Source organism: Acanthisitta chloris, unplaced genomic scaffold (assembly GCF_000695815.1).
Source record: "Acanthisitta chloris isolate BGI_N310 unplaced genomic scaffold, ASM69581v1 scaffold41573, whole genome shotgun sequence".
Classification (NCBI taxonomy): Eukaryota; Metazoa; Chordata; class Aves; order Passeriformes; family Acanthisittidae; genus Acanthisitta; species Acanthisitta chloris.
Window position 1 is genome coordinate 9,514 of NW_008664042.1, and position 17,667 is coordinate 27,180.

Here is a 17,667-nt window from a genome sequence, read left to right on the forward strand (position 1 = left end):
TGCTGTTTAAAGATGGTGCATTAAACCAGTGCCTGAGATCCTTCTAAAAATTTTATAGCCATTAAATATTTTAGTATGGGAGGTACTATAAACTACTTCTGTCTAACCTACTTAGCCCTCCTTGATTCTTTGGAAGAGGATTGAATGAGTCTGCAAATGATTTCCTGATTGTTAAGGCTTAGGTGTCTCATGCTAACTTTCACATCAAGTTTCACTAACTCCTACGTGAAAAAGGGGATTTGGATTTATTTTGGGTGTGCTCTCTCATGAGCTGTTTAATGTGGGCTTTATACTTTTTTCTTCAGAACAACAAACAGATGATTTGACAAGGAGAATTCCTCAAACCTGATGTTTAGACTTGTGACGGAGTTTAAAACTGTTGAAAACTTTATGGTCTAATAACATTTTCCTTCTTTTCAGATTAACTGCTGAAGTACTGATAGAGTTCTGCTATTCTTCAATGAGGAACTACAGGCTGATCTTTTGCCATAATCTTAAACAACCATAAATGACAGAAGAATGCTTGGTCAGTGAGGGCAGCTGGCGCAGAAAGCGTTTTTCAAACTCGGCTGTATAAGTACTCTGAGGTAGGTTTCTCAACTTATTTTACTGGGGAAAAAAAACCCAACTAAGTATGGATTTCAGTATGTGTAATCTATTAGAATTTCTTCATTAGTAAACAGAATTTAGGGTTGGTTGGAGGGCTTGGACTAACAGCAAGTGCTTCATGTTCCTGGTGCCAGCCTCTGTGAAAAGGATTACTTGCATTTGAGCAAGTATGTCTTTTTATTTATTTTGAAAGGACATTTTCTTCTTTGCTAGAAGAAATGTTTCAGTTGTGACAGATGAACAGTTTAACGGAGTGATTTACACTGCCTTTGGTGATACCTTTATTACCTATTGAGATCCTTTATCAAGCAAAGACTTGTGAGTAAAGCTTCAGCTTCTGCATGATAGAAGAGTGGTATCACCGAGCACTTAGAAACTAGTTTTGGGAGTTTTATGTTCAGTCAGAAATTTAATCTGATACAGGTGTTGAAAGCTTTATTATGTAGACCAGAAGATACCAGATATATTAGAAGTTGGTTGCAGTGCAGTTGTGTATCACAAAATTCTTAATCATTTCATGTAACTAAAGCTTGGGGTTTTGGTTTGGTATGATCCACTGGTTTCGTTTCCTGTTGAGAGACTTTTGTGTTGAGTTCTGAAAGTCTGAGTGCTAAGTACTGTGAGAGAAGGTACTGAGGAATCCAAAAGTAGCTCAGAACTTAGCGATGTTTTAAGTAGAATTGTCTAAATTTTCTTTGCTGCTCTGTATGTTCTTCGCAGTCCTCTGTTGAGGGCTGGACAGAACACCTCAGGGATTGCTGGTTATCAAGTTAGCTGTGTTCGGAGTCATTACATTAGTGGACTGGTGGAGACAGACTAGAGATGATTTGCATTAGGTAATTAAAGCACTTTGTGTTACAGATCAATGCTCTCAACAGCCTCCACTGATGTGTGATTTTTGGTTTTATTTCCTCTTACTTGACAGAAAAGACAGCTTTGATTTTTGGCTGCAAAAAGATATGAGGAAGAGCTCCTCCCCTTCCTTGAGTAACTGCAACTCTGTTCTTGCTAACAAAATATTTGGAATTCCACTTGATGAGCTGCAGCAAGAAGGGCAACCAGACAATGAGGTTCCATTCATAGTCCGCCATGTCGTGGACTATATTGAGGAACATGGTATGTATTACCTTGCTGTACTTTAAATAATCTGTTTAACTGTCATTCTTACAGAGTAGATTGTGAGTTTTGAAGAGTACTTGGTTTCTGAAGTTACTTAGGTTTAATTGGCTGTGATCTCCTTGGTTTGGGTTTTTCTGGTGACGCACACTTCCTTTTTTTCACTCCTTCTGTTATGTCTTGATTATCACTGCCAGAGAGTGGATCAGTCAGTATGGGAATGGCACATATCTGGTATTTTTTCTGATACATTTGTCCATCCTGGATCTAAAACCTGTCTCTAATTCAGGGGGTCTGGAACAAGAAGGACTTTTTCAAGTCAATGGGAATGCTGAGACAGTGGAGTGGCTTCGGCAGCGATATGATAATGGAGAAGATGTGGACCTGGTTAAAGAAGCAGATGTACCCTCAGCTATTAGCCTTCTTAGATTTTTTCTTCAAGAACTTCCAGAGCCAGTTATCCCAGGCAGTTTGCACATACATTTGATGCAACTTTCTCAAGGTAATAACTATTTTTGATTGGGTGTTTTTGTTTTATGATTTTAGAATAAATCCCAGTATTGAATTGGGATTTGTAGTGGCACTAGGGTGTCTTTGATGTTTTGTGTAGTAATGTGTGTAAGAGGAGGCTTTCCAATACACCTTCTCTTAGCATAAAACCCAAATAAATAGGTCTTTTTGAGGAAACTCAGTCTGGGTTCAAATGCACAGTTCAGCATGTAGGAAAATGGTGAAGGTGCTGATTAATTCTGAGTATTCCATGAGGTGTCTTTGATGTTCTGTGTAGTAATGTGTGTAAGAGGAGGCTTTCCAATACACCTTCTCTTAGCATAAAACCCAAATAAATAGGTCTTTTTGAGGAAACTCAGTCTGGGTTCAAATGCACAGTTCAGCATGTAGGAGAATGGTGAAGGTGCTGATTAATTCTGAGTATTCCATGTTCTTGTGTGTGTATACTGGAACACTGATCAAAGCCACTGGAATCAAACGTGTTGGACAATTTCCCACCACTGATGCTTTAGAAGTGCTAGGGAATGGTTTTGTCTGTTCTTCCCTTACTTCCTCTGAGTTTTCACTTACTCTGCCTGTGGTTTCATGGCACTTAAAATTTTTGCATACTACAGGAGGGATCTTAAGTCCTATACTCCAATCATATTTGCTCTCCCACTGTGGATTTTTTACAGCTCAAAATTAATTTGTAGGAGGAAAAAACCACCTGTCATCAGCATATTGTTGTTGCTAAGTGTGTTTTTTCATATACTGCAAAACCTTGCCCATTCAAATTGGCACCCATATGCTGGCACAGTATTTTCTTAAGCAATTCTCAACTTGTGTATCTGTATCCACTCTCCTGGGTCTTTTGGCCTCTGCTGTGTTGAGTGGTGTTGGAGTTGATCCATGACTTGTCTTGCAGCACTGCATTAGTAACATCCTCACAAGGTACAGTACTGGTTGTCTCTGCAGTGTTGCTCCTTTTCCAGTGTCAGTTCATACTTCTCCAAATGCTTTTTTTGGCTTTGTAAAACACATGTTGTTGTGTGATTCAATTTTCTGATGTTGAGTTTGTTGCTAAATAGAACTTGTAATAGTCCTATTTGTTCAGAGTGGGAATGAGTTTGTAGGAGGAGTAGGTACAGCAGAGTTTTCATAAGGTGATACACTGTATTTACCAAGTGCTGAACTGGAGCATCTTCTGCAGCAATGTGAAGCTGCTTCATTTTCCTCTCTTGTATAGCCTGCATGTCCTGAAAGTTTGAATGTGGAGGGATAGCTGCTGAACAGAGCCTGATCACTGATGTGTGAGACATTAATCTTGTGCTGCAAACAATTTTTGGAAGCTAGTGACCAGAGAAACTTGTGGTCACAGGCTGAAGTTCTCTTTGTCCTGTGCAGTAATGAGAAACTCAAGTGCATAGGGAATTGAATTAGTGATACATCTTTTTGGGTTTTGTTGCCAATGTCATGGTTCATTGGACCTAAGTAGCCAGTAAATCTTGGTGGCTTTTTTTTTTTTTGTCTGGTTGATTAGCTGAGTTTTTTCTTCATGAAAAGATGATAAGTAGCAAAAAGATAGTTAGGACAGTAATGCAGAATACTGCTGGTTGCTCAGATAGTGCTGCTGTGCCCCTTGGCAGCAATGTTGTCTGTTGGGACTGGAAATGGGATTGAGGTAGGCTCACTTGGTGTGACAGTGTAATTCCCTTCCATCATGGTAAAATCTAGTGTGAAAATTGGGTTTTTTTCCCGTCTTTGAATAGGTGACTGTGGATGGATTTACATATGGATTGTTTTGGGAAAAAAGCTGATTTTTTTGCATGCAAGTCCCCATTTACTTCCCTTCGTGAAATATATAGAGAAACTTCACTTAAACTTGCAGCTTACTGTCTTTCCTGTCTTTTGTAAAGTGTAAAGTTGTCTGTAATAAGGAAATCAAACCACATAAACCTTAAATGTCATTTTCTGATACTAAAATTAGACTTTTGGTTTCCTCTAATTGGGTTTTGGCTGTCTGATAGACATCTCTCGGTTAGTTTCCAGAATTACATCATCAGCTGCATTTTAGGCAGAGGAATTGCTTACAGGACAGCAGAAGGTGGGAGTGATTGTGGTTCCATATGTGTTAGTTCTGCTATTTTCCTTATTTAGCAGTCCTTCCCTATTGTTAGGTTAGGCCTAGTCCTGACAACAGCTTAGTGATACTACAAGGTGTGGCCTCTGTCCATTGTTAGAGGTTCATTCCGTGCAGGTGGTTCCTCAAACACAAGTGCTTTCACTAATTGAAGTGTGAATTTAGCTCCCCTGCACTAAGCTACATGTCCTAGCAGTGTGTGCCCATGCTTTACTGTCAGAGGGATTCAGTTGAAGGTGAGAACCTTGTCTCTTTAGGTCTCTGGTTGTTTTTTAGAACTTAAATTTTAGGAGAGATTGGTTAGGCAAAACATGATGTGTAAGTGCAGAGTGGTCTGACTATCACCTCTCTTTTGCTCCCTTTCTTTTTGAAGGCCTACATTGTGAAAGTACTTTTTGAAGTTGTTTTTGTTCTATTTGCAAAAGAGTTAAAACTAACAATAAAATAGTAATTTTATTGCATTACTTGTTGAGAGAAGTGTTTTTCTGTGCCTGGGTGCCTGTATTCAGATGCTGTAGGTGGTGACTGTGTCTGAGCAAATGAAGTCCTGCTCAGTTACTGCTGGTGTTACTGTACATACACAACAGGGAATTTACTCATGCTTTGCTCTGATATTAAGGACTAGGATCTCTCAGCTCTCTCATCTAGAGAGGCAGAGTGGCTCGTCACCTTCAAACATCCTTTTACCTTTCTAACTGATCTCAGAAGAGTTTTCAAGTGGCTGAGGAAGAAGGAGAGGCCTCTTTGTATCCATTTTTCTCCTGTTTTGCTTTCCTGATGTTTATTTTCCTATATATGGAATTTCTTCATTGGGTACAAACACTTGTAAACTCTTTGAACCTTGTTGCCAGCTGGTGATGTAACAAATAAAATTTATGGGGAGATGTTTTGATGAAGGGTATAGTTAAATGGGGTGAAAATGAGGAGGTTTATGGTGACCCTTTTTCAGATCTGAAATTGAATCAGCAAGCTTCAAGCTAAGCATGTGTGAAGATGATTACCTTGAGATAGCTTGGATTTATCAGTTAGGTATTATAAAAAGAGGTGGAGTGGTGAGAACGGGATGTTTGTAAAGGAAAAAGTGTCCAAGTAGCTTATCTAATAGAAGAATTAAACTAGATTGAAGTAAACTAGGTATCTCTGGAGCTGTTGCTGTCTCTAGAGCTCTTCTGCAAAGCAACTGTTATATAACAGTGGTGAAACAAAAGCAGACAGAGGAGTTAACCATATGAAATCAAAGCTGAGTGAGCATTAGTTGGGGGAACATGCTGAAAACTGCTAATGGGACTTGGGGAGGAGAATGGGGTGGAAATGACTGAACAAATGCAATACTGACATTTTAGACTGTGGTCTGGCCAAATCAGTTGTACTTCAGAAGTAAGTAATTGTCAGAGTTGAAAAACTGATGAATGTCAAATATGAAAAGCAGATATCATATTTGTGATTAAAATACTTTTATTCCTTTTTTCAGATTATAATAATGAAGATGAATTTGGAAGAAAGTTGAGGTTCCTCTTGCAGCAGCTTCCACCTGTTAATTACAGTTTGTTAAAGTTTCTGTGTAAATTTTTAGCTAATGTAGCATCGCATCATGAAGAAATTTGGTCAGCAAGTTCTTTAGCTGCAGTCTTTGGCCCAGATGTTTTCCAGTAAGTCAGTTATAACATTTCATGCAGTGTTTCTGTGTGAATTTAAGTGTTTTTCTGTAGTTTCAAGTCTTTCCTAGTGCATGAACAACAGTAGCTGTACACAATGTGTTTTGGGCAGTATCTTTCTGTTCCCACCCATTCCCTCACCCCAGTTTTATCTTACAGTTTTGTCTGGATTTAAGCAGTAGCTTCTCTGAGCTGTGGCATTAGAAACCACTGATTTGATTGTTGCATTACTTAAGTTATACTGAGGCTCAAATGTGTGTGAGGTTACTATTTGTAGCAAGAAAGGAGTTCTGGGAGAAGGTCATTAAAGTTCCAGTTCGTACTGGTGTTTCCACAGGAAAACACTTGAATTTGAAATGTTCTTCATGAAAAGTTAATTGGCTGAGTAGTTGCTACTTCATGATTTTAAAACATAAAATAGTCTAAAGCTTTATAGTGCAGTCGTGTGAGGGCATGCTGCAAGTTCTGTGTGTTCAGAATGGGTATGGGATAACTGTGGAGTGGAGCCTTTAGTCACAGAAGTTCACAGCAGTTCTTTGGGGAAATAGTTGGATTTGGATTTTGAAACTAAAGCAGTGTTGAAATCTTTAGCATTTACACAGATGTGGAGGATCTGAAAGAACAAGAACTAGTTAGCAGAATAATGGCTGGGCTTCTGGAGAACTACTATGAATTTTTTGAGAATGAAGAGGAAGATTTTTCATCTACTAATGATTTAAGCTCCATAACTGAGCAGGTAAGAACATTTTGCATGGCACTATGTTATCACTGAAGTAGCTGTTAGACACATATTTATAAAAGATATATCGAAATACTATTTCTTTATTATGCTTTTTAGTAGTTTCTTGCAAACTGACAAAACCTGGCGTTTTCTGAGTTTTCTTAATGCTTATGTAATTGTTGCCTTTGTAGTAAGTATTGCTGTGCTGTGTAGGAAGATACCTAGGAACTAACCCAACAGTGGTATCCTGCCCAAGACAGACCTTGCTGTGCTATATGAATAACTTTCTAGTTAGCTGTTAAAAGAATCACAGTGTTGCTGGTCTTGGTCAACAGTATTTCTAGGTGTGTCTACAGAACATGCAGGGTCTCGCACTCCACTTGATGATCTTATCAGTGGTGCTTTCCTATGCCAAAGTTATTGAATGGTGTTTCTCATTCTAAGATTTCAAAATGATGTGTTTTCTGTAAAGAGGACAAAGAATAACACAAGCAGTTGCTAAGGAAAAGGTAACAAGAAATGCTGAACTTTGAAGCCTATCTCATGAACCTCCTCTAGCGAGACAGGTAAGGCAAGTACTAGAGCAGCTGGTTGCTGCTTCTTCCCTGCAGTAGACATCTCACTATTGGTGTGGTCTGCCAAGCGTGGGCAGCAAGTTCTGGGCTGAGCAGTGTCTGCTGTGTGAGCTCCACGACAAACGCTGCAGCTCTGCCCTGTTTGCTGGGTCGGAGCTCTTTGCAGGAGTACATGTGGCACGGAGACCTGACACAGCCCTGCTGCATGCAGGACACTTAAACCAGGCTGGGCTGGGGCTCCTGCACCCAGAGGCTCTCACCGAGTTGGGCTAACTGCTCTGTAAACTAGAGTTAGTTGGTCTGTGCTCTTCTGCTTTGAAATTACTGACTTGGCTGTGCCTCATTACATGTTTTAGCAAAAGGGTTTCCCAAGCGCAGCAGTTTGGTGTGTGGTTTTGTTTGTTTTTTCCCTTCGCCGGAGGGCTGGTGGGTGTCCCTTTAATTTCGTGGTGTCTCCACCAGATGTCAACAGTGCCCTGTGTCGGGGCCGGCGCGGTGGGGACACAAGGGCTGCTGTCCCCACTGGGCACAGCCTGCTGGCAGCGGCCCCAGTGTGTGGGTGGGCTTGCCTTTGCTCCACTGGCACATCCTCCTGCAATTCCAGAGCAAAGTCAGGGATAAGTACATTTCTCGCCTGGAATGTAGTGCCATGTAACACGTTACACCCCTTTGAAAAATGAACACCTCCTCTCTGCCTTCTGTGTAATCTTAAATTTCTAAAGTTTCAGTTTTTCATAATTTAGTGTTTCTGTTTTACACTCGTGTAGCAGATACTATAAAGCATATTTTCTTGAGGCTGCTACTTGAGTTTTTGTGTTTGCAAGTGTGGGAGATCAGTAATCAATCACAGAAGGGCTTTGGGAGTCAAACAGAATCACTTTGTTCTGTTTACCTTTGTATGGTTTTAGACAAAGTTGCTTTGTAAAAGATGAAGGTGACTGGCTTGAGTTGCCAGTTGGATCTCTTCTTTTAGTTTTAAATTGGCCATATTTTGTTGCATCAGTAGAAACATCTGTGTTTGGAAACAAAGAAACAAAAATAGACAAGAGGCTTCACAGAAACTTTCAGTGTTCATTCAGTGCTTTAAAGTTTGGATTCACAGACTTCTGTATTGCCTTCCCTAGAAGGGTTTGAAAATGCTTCTGCTATCTGAATAAGGCTGCCTGTGGAACAGAGGAGAGCTATCTGGTTTATGCTCAGAAGAAGAAAGGTTCTGTGGTTCAACTTCAGTGTGGTTGGGATTTCATTGTTTCTTGATCCTGCTTGTGTTCATTTATGGCATCAGAAGTCCTGCTTGCTCTTCAGTTTTTGTCTAATGTTTCAAAAGTAGCTTTTTAATGATGTGAAATTTATGGTTTTACATAAAAGCAAGCCTAGTGTGCCTGGGTTTTTTTCTAAAATTGAAAAGTGTTCTCCTCTTACACATACATTACTTTCATACCTCTCATGCTCTTTTAATTCTCTGGACCTCTTAAAAGAACTTTCCATTCCATTAACTTTGATTAAATCTTTTCTAGATCAATGATCTCTTGGAAGAAGAGGAAGATGTAAAGCTTGAGCAGTCTGAAGAACTTCCAGAAGATGGCACAGAGAAACCTGTGGAAAGGCCAGCTGTGGTGCATCTGGATGTGACAGGGAGTCTCTCGGATCCCAGGGGTGTTACAGCATCAACAAGGTAACTTGGTTCTGCCTTGGAGTTTGAATTCAATGTCTGGCCAATAATTTATTCTGTCAGAGAATCTGTCAGGCTTTTGGGATAAGTGGTGATGTCTACATCCTGAAGCTTTAGGAGTAGGTGCAATTCTTATAATAGTGAAATCTGGGATAAAATAACTGTTCCCAAATTCAGCAGAGGAATGCCTGTAGAACTCAGATTGGATTAACTATGGTGATTTATGCAGAGAAAGGTAAAAAGGGCATATTTTAGTGAAACTGTAAAGTGGTATTTGAGCAGCAAATTTTATAGCAGAGATATAAAAGGTTATCTGCATACTGGTAGATGCAAACCCATTCTGTACAGTCTTTCCAGCACTCCCTTTCAGTGGAAAATCCTAGGACTGTTTCTTGTCATGTGCTAGTGAGCAGAGACATGTTCTTGCATTACCCTAATTCCTTTCTAAACCTGTGAGAATGTGTTTATCCAGATATTTTTTTATGCCCAGTTTGGTCAGGTGTTAAATGAGGAAAGTGCTTCCTTATTTCACTAATACAGTGGAATGAAGAGTCTGGAGATGTGGTTAATTCCTGAAAAATAGACTAGAGAGAGGAAACACTAGGAATGAAGGGAAGGGATAGCGGAGAGTAAGGAAGATAATATTGACCATTAATGATTTTTAGGTTAGAACTTAGAGGTTCTGGAAAGGCCTTTAGTAGGAGCAATGAGGAGGAAATTCTGAGCACTCTAAAGACAGCATTTTGTAAGGTTCTATATGAGAATTTGTAGAATGGGTTGCTTGCAAAAAAACCCAATTTGAGAATCCCCAAAGTCTCCTTAATTTAAGTTGAAATGAATGCTCTGCTAACCCTGTTTGTGACAGTTGACTTGCTCACACATTTGTCAAACACCTGAAGATCCTCCTTCAGTTAATGCAAACTCAGTTTGTCTTGAGAGCTGTTGTTTCTTTGTTATATCATTGTAGGAGTGCCACAATTGGCACCTCTGCATGGGTTGAGATTTAATTTGGTAACTGCTTTTTAGAAAAATGCATGGCAAGCCAAGGTCTCACCTTGTCCAAACAGGTATAAAGGCTGCTGGAGCTGGAGGGCCCTGTGTTACCTGCCCAGAGTCAGCTCTGTGGAGGGATCTGTTTGGGAGAGAGCTGTGGGCAGGTTTAGAAGCTGCAAAGTGTGATCCAGGCAGTATTGGAGTGGGAGTCAGCTTTTAGGACCAATCCTCATAAAGGAGATGTGTAAACATAAAATCATCCTTCCATTTGAGAGCTTATTTGTGCTTGCTTTTCATTCACAGCTTTATATTTTCCTTTCTTGTAGTACTCAGGGTTTTATTTTGAAGTCTGCTTTATTTCTCTCTAGAGTTCACATTTTACAGATGGTGAATTTTGCCTCTTCCCCTCAGCTGCATGTTTGGTATGGGCATTGCATGTAAGAACTTGTAGGGAGGGGTGAGGAAGAATCTATAACAAAAGTGTGACTAAAAGCAGAAGAAATGCAGAGAAAATCACAAGCAAGTTACAGCCTAAGACTGACTAGTTTGAAGAATGTGGATTTGGGTTGAAATCTTCTGGCTGCACATTTCCTTCTGCTTCATGGCAAGAGCTTTCAAAATACAGAATAATGAGGGAAACATATTTCTGTTTTGTCGTTTAAATTCTATTTTAATTGTTAATTGTCTTTGTCAGCAAGAAAGCTGTTTAATTTTAGCTTGAGTTAAATTAAAAAAAAAAGTTGCAGTTTAACTATTCACAGGTATTAAGTTGCTTCTGGAATGTGTAAACACAGCAGTAGTGACAAACTCAACATGTTTGGGAGTTTAAATTGGATAGCCTGAAGAGAGAAACATTTTTACTTGATGTTTAAGGTTAATTAAAAATGAATAGACATTAATTATGGTTGGCATTTTACATAATTTGTGGGGAAGGTTAAGGAGGAGTCCTGGAGAAGGAGAACTTTGACTGTAAAACCAAAAGAACTGCATTGGAAAAAAAATAAAATGAGAAAGTGTACTTTATTAAACTTCTAGCCACTGTAAATACTGTAAATGTTTTCCCAAATCCAAAGGCTTTTATGTGTACATTTAATGGGGTTTTTTTTGGGTCTTAGTTTCTTGATGTAAAAAGGAATAATTAAAAAAGCAAATGCTAGTGCAGATTTATTATTTGTCTTGACTTAGAGTTTGCAGCAGCTTCCACAGGAAGGAAGAGGGGAAGGAAGAGGGGAAGTAGGTCTTAAACATGATTCTTGCTGTTCCTTAACCTGTAGTGTTGTTGCCTTTTTTGGTGTTGTCAGGTTTTGGGAACCGAATATCTGTATATCTTGGTCTCTGTGGAGAGAAAGAAAAGCACACTGAGAGTGCATGTTGGAGATGGTTCTCTTGGCTCATTTGATCAGGCATCTGACCTTCCTGCTGGCTATTTGCGCTGTAACTTGCTTAGAATTTTGCTCACTGCCTTTTTTTCTCTCTACATATTCTGTTTGTTCTTTCTGAGACCTGTGACCTTCTTGCTCTGCGTGCTGTTGATTTGACTTTGAGATCTGGTGAGAATGTGGGTAATCATTAATGCCTTTGATTTAGGGACTGCTTGGGAATGCTATTTAAAGAAACCTGTTGAGTGATCTTTGAGCCCATGACCCAGCAAGAAAACATTTGTTGCACCCACGTTGGCGTTGTGCGTGGAAAGGAAACTGTTCTTTCTTACCAGAAGCCTTTCCCCACGGCTCTTTCGGTTTTGCTCTCCTGACTTTTGGAGAGAGGAATTCCTGACTCAGCATCGCAGCTGACTTTTAAGACTTGCTGTTGGAATAACCACTTTAGAATCCTTCTCTGTCAATATTCCAAATTTTTCGTCACTGTGCCCTGCCAAACAGTATTTGCTTTACTTGTGCAGTTCATCTCAAATATTTTCACTCAGAAGCCTAATGCAAAAACTCTTTGTTTTGGGTCTTTTCAAAATTATATGTGTGAAAATACAAGATGTGACACCTAGTTGTGTAAACGGTTTGCTTTGTTTCTAGTAAATGCAGTGACAAGGGCAACATCCTCACAGCTCCTATGATAACTTTATTAACCCTTTTGTGTTTTGATTAGCTCTGCTCAGAGAGAGGTGATAATACAAACAGTTACCAAGTGAGACAAAAATCTCTAGTAAGGCTGACACACCTAACAGCTGCCTGAATTGCTGGGAAATAGATTATTATTCTATCTTTACCATCCAAATACCTGCCCCTACTTCCATCCCGGAAAATCAGTAAACAACATGTTAGGAAAGCTTTCAAGTGTTGATTGGGCAGCTTATTGTCGGGAGTGACCTCATGTTGCAGTCGGTTCTATTTAGACTGCAGGGTTAGTGCAGCAGTGGGAGACTCAGAGCCCTGGGAGCACAGCGAGCAGCATGCACAGCCAGCAGCCAGCACCACGCTCTGCTGCCTTCCACATGAAGCAGTTTTACATGAAGTGCTCGTTCGGGCTAGCAAAAATCATCAGAATGGCCTGTAAAGTTCTGCTGCACAGGTAAAATCTATGCGAGGAAAACGTTGTTTTGATACGACAGCAAGAGAGAGTTTAAAAGAATGGGAGATTAAATATGTTTTGGAGATGTTATGGAATGAAACAATGTCACAGCTGGGTATTTTAGTGAGGAAAAAGAATTTGTACAGGTAGTGAATTAACAAGAAAAACTCTGACATGTTTTTCTCTCTCATTAATGCTTTTTTCTACTCAAGGAATATTTTTACTGGGACTTTTTATGGGTGGAGAGACCGTGCAAAAGGGATTCTTGGGAGAGGGTTAGCATTATGAAACAAAGATGTTTACCTTTCTGTGTCTTGCTGTGTCATGCTGCGTTAGGGCTCTGCTGTCCGTATAAATTACAGCTTTGAAAAGTACCCGTTAGCTGTGTGGGCTCACAAGTTGTAACGGCTTTTCAGCTCAGAGCAATTAACACGTTTCTTTCAGAAAGTGCTTAATTGCTAAAGTAATTAGTTGGAGGTTTGATATTCTTTATGTAGGAAGGGGATTCTTCAGGCTTTGCAATAGTACTGATTTATCCACAGCTTTTGCTGAGTACTTCAGTGAGAGGTGTTGAATGAAAGCAGCGATCAGTCAGTCCTGTGCTGGGGCTGAAGGTTATGCTCCCAGAGGTGTTGAATGAAAGCAGCGATCGGTCCTGTGCTGGGGCTGAAGGTTATGCTGTAAAATGGAAAATTTTGTTGTGAACCATGTCTGAAATCGTCTGGATTCTTTGGAGAGGTTTGATTCTTTCCATTCTTGACACAGTTCCTCATTGTCTCAAGTGGTAGAATAAAAGGATTTCAGGTCATCACAGTTTCCTATAAATAGTGTTTATACTTGTGCCCTTGACTGAGTTTTTCTTGCTCTCTTTTTCAACTGGAGTATTGCAGTATTCTGTGCTCTGAGTCCCTCTTTTTTTTTTTTCCCTCCCAATTTGTCCTAGGAGGGACTGTTTTAACAGCAAATGGGTTTAATGAGTATGGATTAATACCTTTAGAATGGAAGCATCCCTTTTGTAATGCAGCTTTTGTAGAACTTACTGCCATGGATACTTAAAGCTACATTTTTTCCTGCTTTGAAGTTTTACTGGTTTTTTGTTGAGATTCCTGCTCATGCTGCTTCTCTCTTGTTCATGAAGCTGAACTTAAAGCTGCATATCTTCATTTTTAAATTTTAAGTTGAAATAAAATGTATGTGTCAGAAAATTTGCTTTGTACAAGTAGTCAGGCTATGCTGAACTTCTGTGCACAGGAATATCAATGGAATCTATATAGCTTAAGTTTTGAACTACCTTGTACTTTTTGGTTTGTTTGTTTGAAAGTAGAAAACAAAATGCCAGTGTGTTCCCCCTCACTTGTTTGATCCAGCAGCTTTGAAATCGGTGGCTACAAGATCTGACTTCACTGTCAGGTGTTTTAATTTTCCAAGGCTATGTGACTGCCTCTTTTGAAATAATAGTTGAATGCTGCCTGTTTTATCAAAGCATTTGGAATGCATCACCTTTGGCTTTTCACCCAGGCAGACACACACATCCAGGTCATAAAATGGGTTTGGTTCAGAAGAAGATTTAAAAAGGGGGAAAAGAAGCCTCTGTGAGTTCCTGCTTGTTGGGCTGTGACATGGTTGGGTTTCAATGCAGTGCACTATGCTGTTGGCCCAGTACCAGGTGTCTAAGGCAAACTGGTACATTTATTTTTAAATAAATACTTTAGCCACTTTCCCTAATCAGCTAGTGTTTAGATGAAAGTCCTTTATTGCTTGTGTTTCATCTGCTTGGAGGAAGAAAAACACCTCAGGAAGTCTGCTTGAGGTGGTCTCCCCCTCTGGTGGTGGAACTACTGATAAACCTGATAAGGTCTAGCCAAAATATTCTTTGTTGTATTAAAACTATGCTTGGGTAAGCAGAGACACTATCTACACTTCTTTAGTACAAGAAAGGCTCATACCAGTCAAAACTCTCTGGTAGAGGTAGTGGCTGTTCAGTTCTCCAGGGGAGGGGTAACTCCCTTGTATTTCAGGGTTTACCTTATCCATTCATGAAAACAATATTTCAGATCAGCTTTGGCTGCCAGCAGTGTTGTTGTATGGTAAAAAGTCGACTAAAATCTTGGTTTCCAGCTTCTTAAGCTTACTTATCTATAATAGGAAGAAAAAGCATTTCTTTGCCTCCTTCCCCACCTCTGAGTTAAAATGAATTTGGTATTTACTATTTTTTCTGAATGAGATGTGTGTTGCAACTCACTACTGTTCATAATAGATATTTCATCTTTTATTCTTAGCATACTTACTGTCCCTCTGTCTAAAGTTTTAAGTATTCTGTTTCTAATTACAAAATTTAGATCATAGTAATAGAAAATTGTAGAGGGATCACATACCCGTGAATTCACTTACTTGTGTTACAGTATTTTCCACCCTTCCACTCCCCAGAGGAGTTTAATATTCTAGGCTGAAGTGGCTTCTGGGAGATTTCCAGATGCTTTGCAAATAGCTAGTTCCTGTCCAAAAAACCTCTGGAAGGTACCTGTCATGTCCAAGAAATGCTGTAGCTGTGCTCGAAGAGTGTCGTGGATCTGTTAACATTGCAGAATAAAATTGTACAACAGTCTGACAGGGAGGGAAGTACCTGTGGAGGAAAACAGAGTAATTTGGAATTTGCTTTAGGCAGCAAGGTTAAAATCTGCATTCTTAAGCGAGGTGTCAGGAAATGTTTGACTACAAAGCGATTATTGTTTCCCATGGGAAAGACCATACATCTGAGAGCCTGTAGCTTCATAATGTGCTGAGTATTGGCTCTTGAAAGCCAGAAATCTGCATTCCTACTTCTGCAACTTTGTCTTGTGATGGCATTCCTTGAGATTTCTTCATTTAAGTAATAAAGGCATGGCAAGTCAGGGTTTTCTTTACACACTCTACTTTTGTTAGCTGCATCACATGCAGTCTGTAAGTTGCTTTGTGTTGACTTCAAGACTTTTATTTAGTGTGCCAACTTGTTACCTTACATTAAGTTTTTTCTTCTTTATTGCAGTGCTCATATCTCTCCCATAAGTATCTTGCCAGCCTCTGCAGAGTAAGTATAATGAAAATATAAGCTGTTTGAGTTGTGCTGTTACTGGAACATGCATAGAAGTTATGTACCCTTTAAAAAAAGGTGCAGTAGGTTTGGTGATTACAGTTTTGAATGAACACATCCTAGTGTGAAATATTTCACTTATGGCATCTAACAGTAATGCAGGAAAAACCTGTGTCTGTCAGTGTTGTTGACTGCAGGAGCTCGAGGGCATGTGTGGTAGGATCTAGAGTCCAAACCACTTTGGTTTTATACTCGGATACATCACAAGTGCTTGACTTGAAAATTATGATAGCATTCACATTGTATTTTTAGCACCACTTCCAGTTGTTGATATTGAGTACACTTCAGTGGCATTTTGAGTACAAACGTGGAGGGAAAATAAGAGCAGTATTTCAGAGTTAAAGTGGGATGAAATAGTTGAGGATGTTTACCAAAGGATTTTTTATAGGCCTCTGCATATTTGGGATGAGCTGGCTAAGAAGCTCTCAGTAGTCTGGTTTTAAAGAATGCAGCTCTGTTCTTGATGAATCGTTGGGTATATCCTGTGTCCTTCATCAGGTGCTTTCTGACTTTTGCTGTTTGTTTGCTGTGCTGTTTGTTGGCTCTTGCCTTCTAAGATTACAGCCCTGCTCAGGAGGGGTGGCAGCCAGCAGAGGTTGTGCTGACGTGGGTGGGGCCTGCTCCGGTGTTTTCTCTGAATTTTCTGTCTTTTTTTTTCTTTCTTTTTAGCATTTTAGAAAGAACAATTAGAGCAGCTGTGGAACAGCATCTTTTCGACCTGCAGAGCAGCTTAGATAACGATCTGAAACATATACAGCAACACAGACTGGGCTGTAACAATGAAGCAAATAATCCCAGCGGGGATGAGGAAGGATCTAACAACCAGTAAGATTTTGTTCTGTCTGCAGTGAATTCTATAGCATTGTATATCTTAACTCTTCCAAAACAAACAGCCCAAATCCCTCACCTCAACTCAAAAGCAATGAGTTTTGCTATTGACTTCAGTTTCCCTTCATATTTTAAAACAAATCAACTTCTAGCACTTGCCAGTAATCAACAGCCCTAAAAATGTGAAATATATCTACTTTACTGCTGAATTCTGTGCAAATAGCGCAAGAACTTAAGTTTACCCAAGTGCTTTCATTCTTATCTCACTGATGTGACTTATGACAAAAATTTACCATATTAAAGCTATTGTAGATGCTGTTTCAGTTTCTTTACCCTGTCATGTCAACATAGCTATTTTACTGCTCTGGCTGCCAGTGTCAATAAACCAGCCAAAAATAGATAGAATGAGCACTGTGGGTCTATTTGCATAGAGTTTCAGCCTCATTTGATCAGCTTTTACTTTTGTTGTAAACCATGCCATGTTCTGAGTGTAGCCATTGCCATGGAGCTCTGAGAAGTTGGTACATTTTGGTGCTTTATTAAAAATAAGTAGTCATGATGAGTACATAAACTCCAAAAATGTGTTGTTGTTAAGTAAGACTTCAGTAGCTAAATTCCCCTAAATTCCTTTGTTGCTTAGAGCCTGAAACACATGAAGTGACAAGAGACTCAAATGCTGTTTTCTAAATTGCTCAATCTTCACTGGTTTTAGAAGTCCTGTTAGTAACAGGAGGTCAGAATAAAGTTAGCTGTTGATCATGAAATTAATAATCATTGCTGGTAATGATCACTTAAACCTGAGTTTTAGTGTTAGAGATTTAATGTCTTTAAGGTAATTTCTAAGTGGGTAATTGCCTGGAAGACCTGTAGTGGCTGAATTCCTTCAGTTACAGCTCAGTGCTTTAAAGGTTGGCTGACTTCACATGGGCTCAAAGTGCCATCACTGCCGGTTTGAAACCAATATCCTCTCCTGGCACAGGATCCACTTCAAATGCTTCTGATCATCTTCCACCCTGGATTAGCCCGAAGCAAGGATACATGATAACATTCTTCAAAGGGGTTGTCTGGGTTTTTTAAAGCAGCAGACTCTGCATGAGGCAAACACACAGTTACATGAACTACAGAGAGCAGTGATCCAGTGCAAATGTCTTAGAACTAACTTAAAATAATGGCTGGAATTAGGAAAAAAAATAGTTAAAATGTTAATTTCCAATCC

General features: G+C 39.5%; 1 protein-coding gene across 2 annotated transcripts in view; it reads left to right on the plus strand.

Moving 5' to 3' along the window:
• The first annotated feature begins 419 nt into the window (after window positions 1-419).
• The window catches only part of FAM13B (family with sequence similarity 13, member B), a 34,866-nt gene continuing 17,618 nt past the window's right edge, over window positions 420-17,667 (plus strand). The window contains exons 1-8 of one of the 2 annotated variants that reach the window (XM_009071156.1): window positions 420-587; window positions 1,535-1,725; window positions 2,015-2,227; window positions 5,826-6,003; window positions 6,601-6,745; window positions 12,390-12,493; window positions 15,519-15,560; window positions 16,293-16,448. In XM_009071156.1, coding sequence (XP_009069404.1) covers window positions 1,569-1,725; window positions 2,015-2,227; window positions 5,826-6,003; window positions 6,601-6,745; window positions 12,390-12,493; window positions 15,519-15,560; window positions 16,293-16,448 — 995 coding nt within the window. In that variant the 5' untranslated portion in view covers window positions 420-587; window positions 1,535-1,568. Of the gene's footprint in view, window positions 588-1,534; window positions 1,726-2,014; window positions 2,228-5,825; window positions 6,004-6,600; window positions 6,746-8,822; window positions 8,981-12,389; window positions 12,494-15,518; window positions 15,561-16,292; window positions 16,449-17,667 lie in introns of both variants that reach the window. The other variant, XM_009071155.1, reaches the window with a different exon arrangement.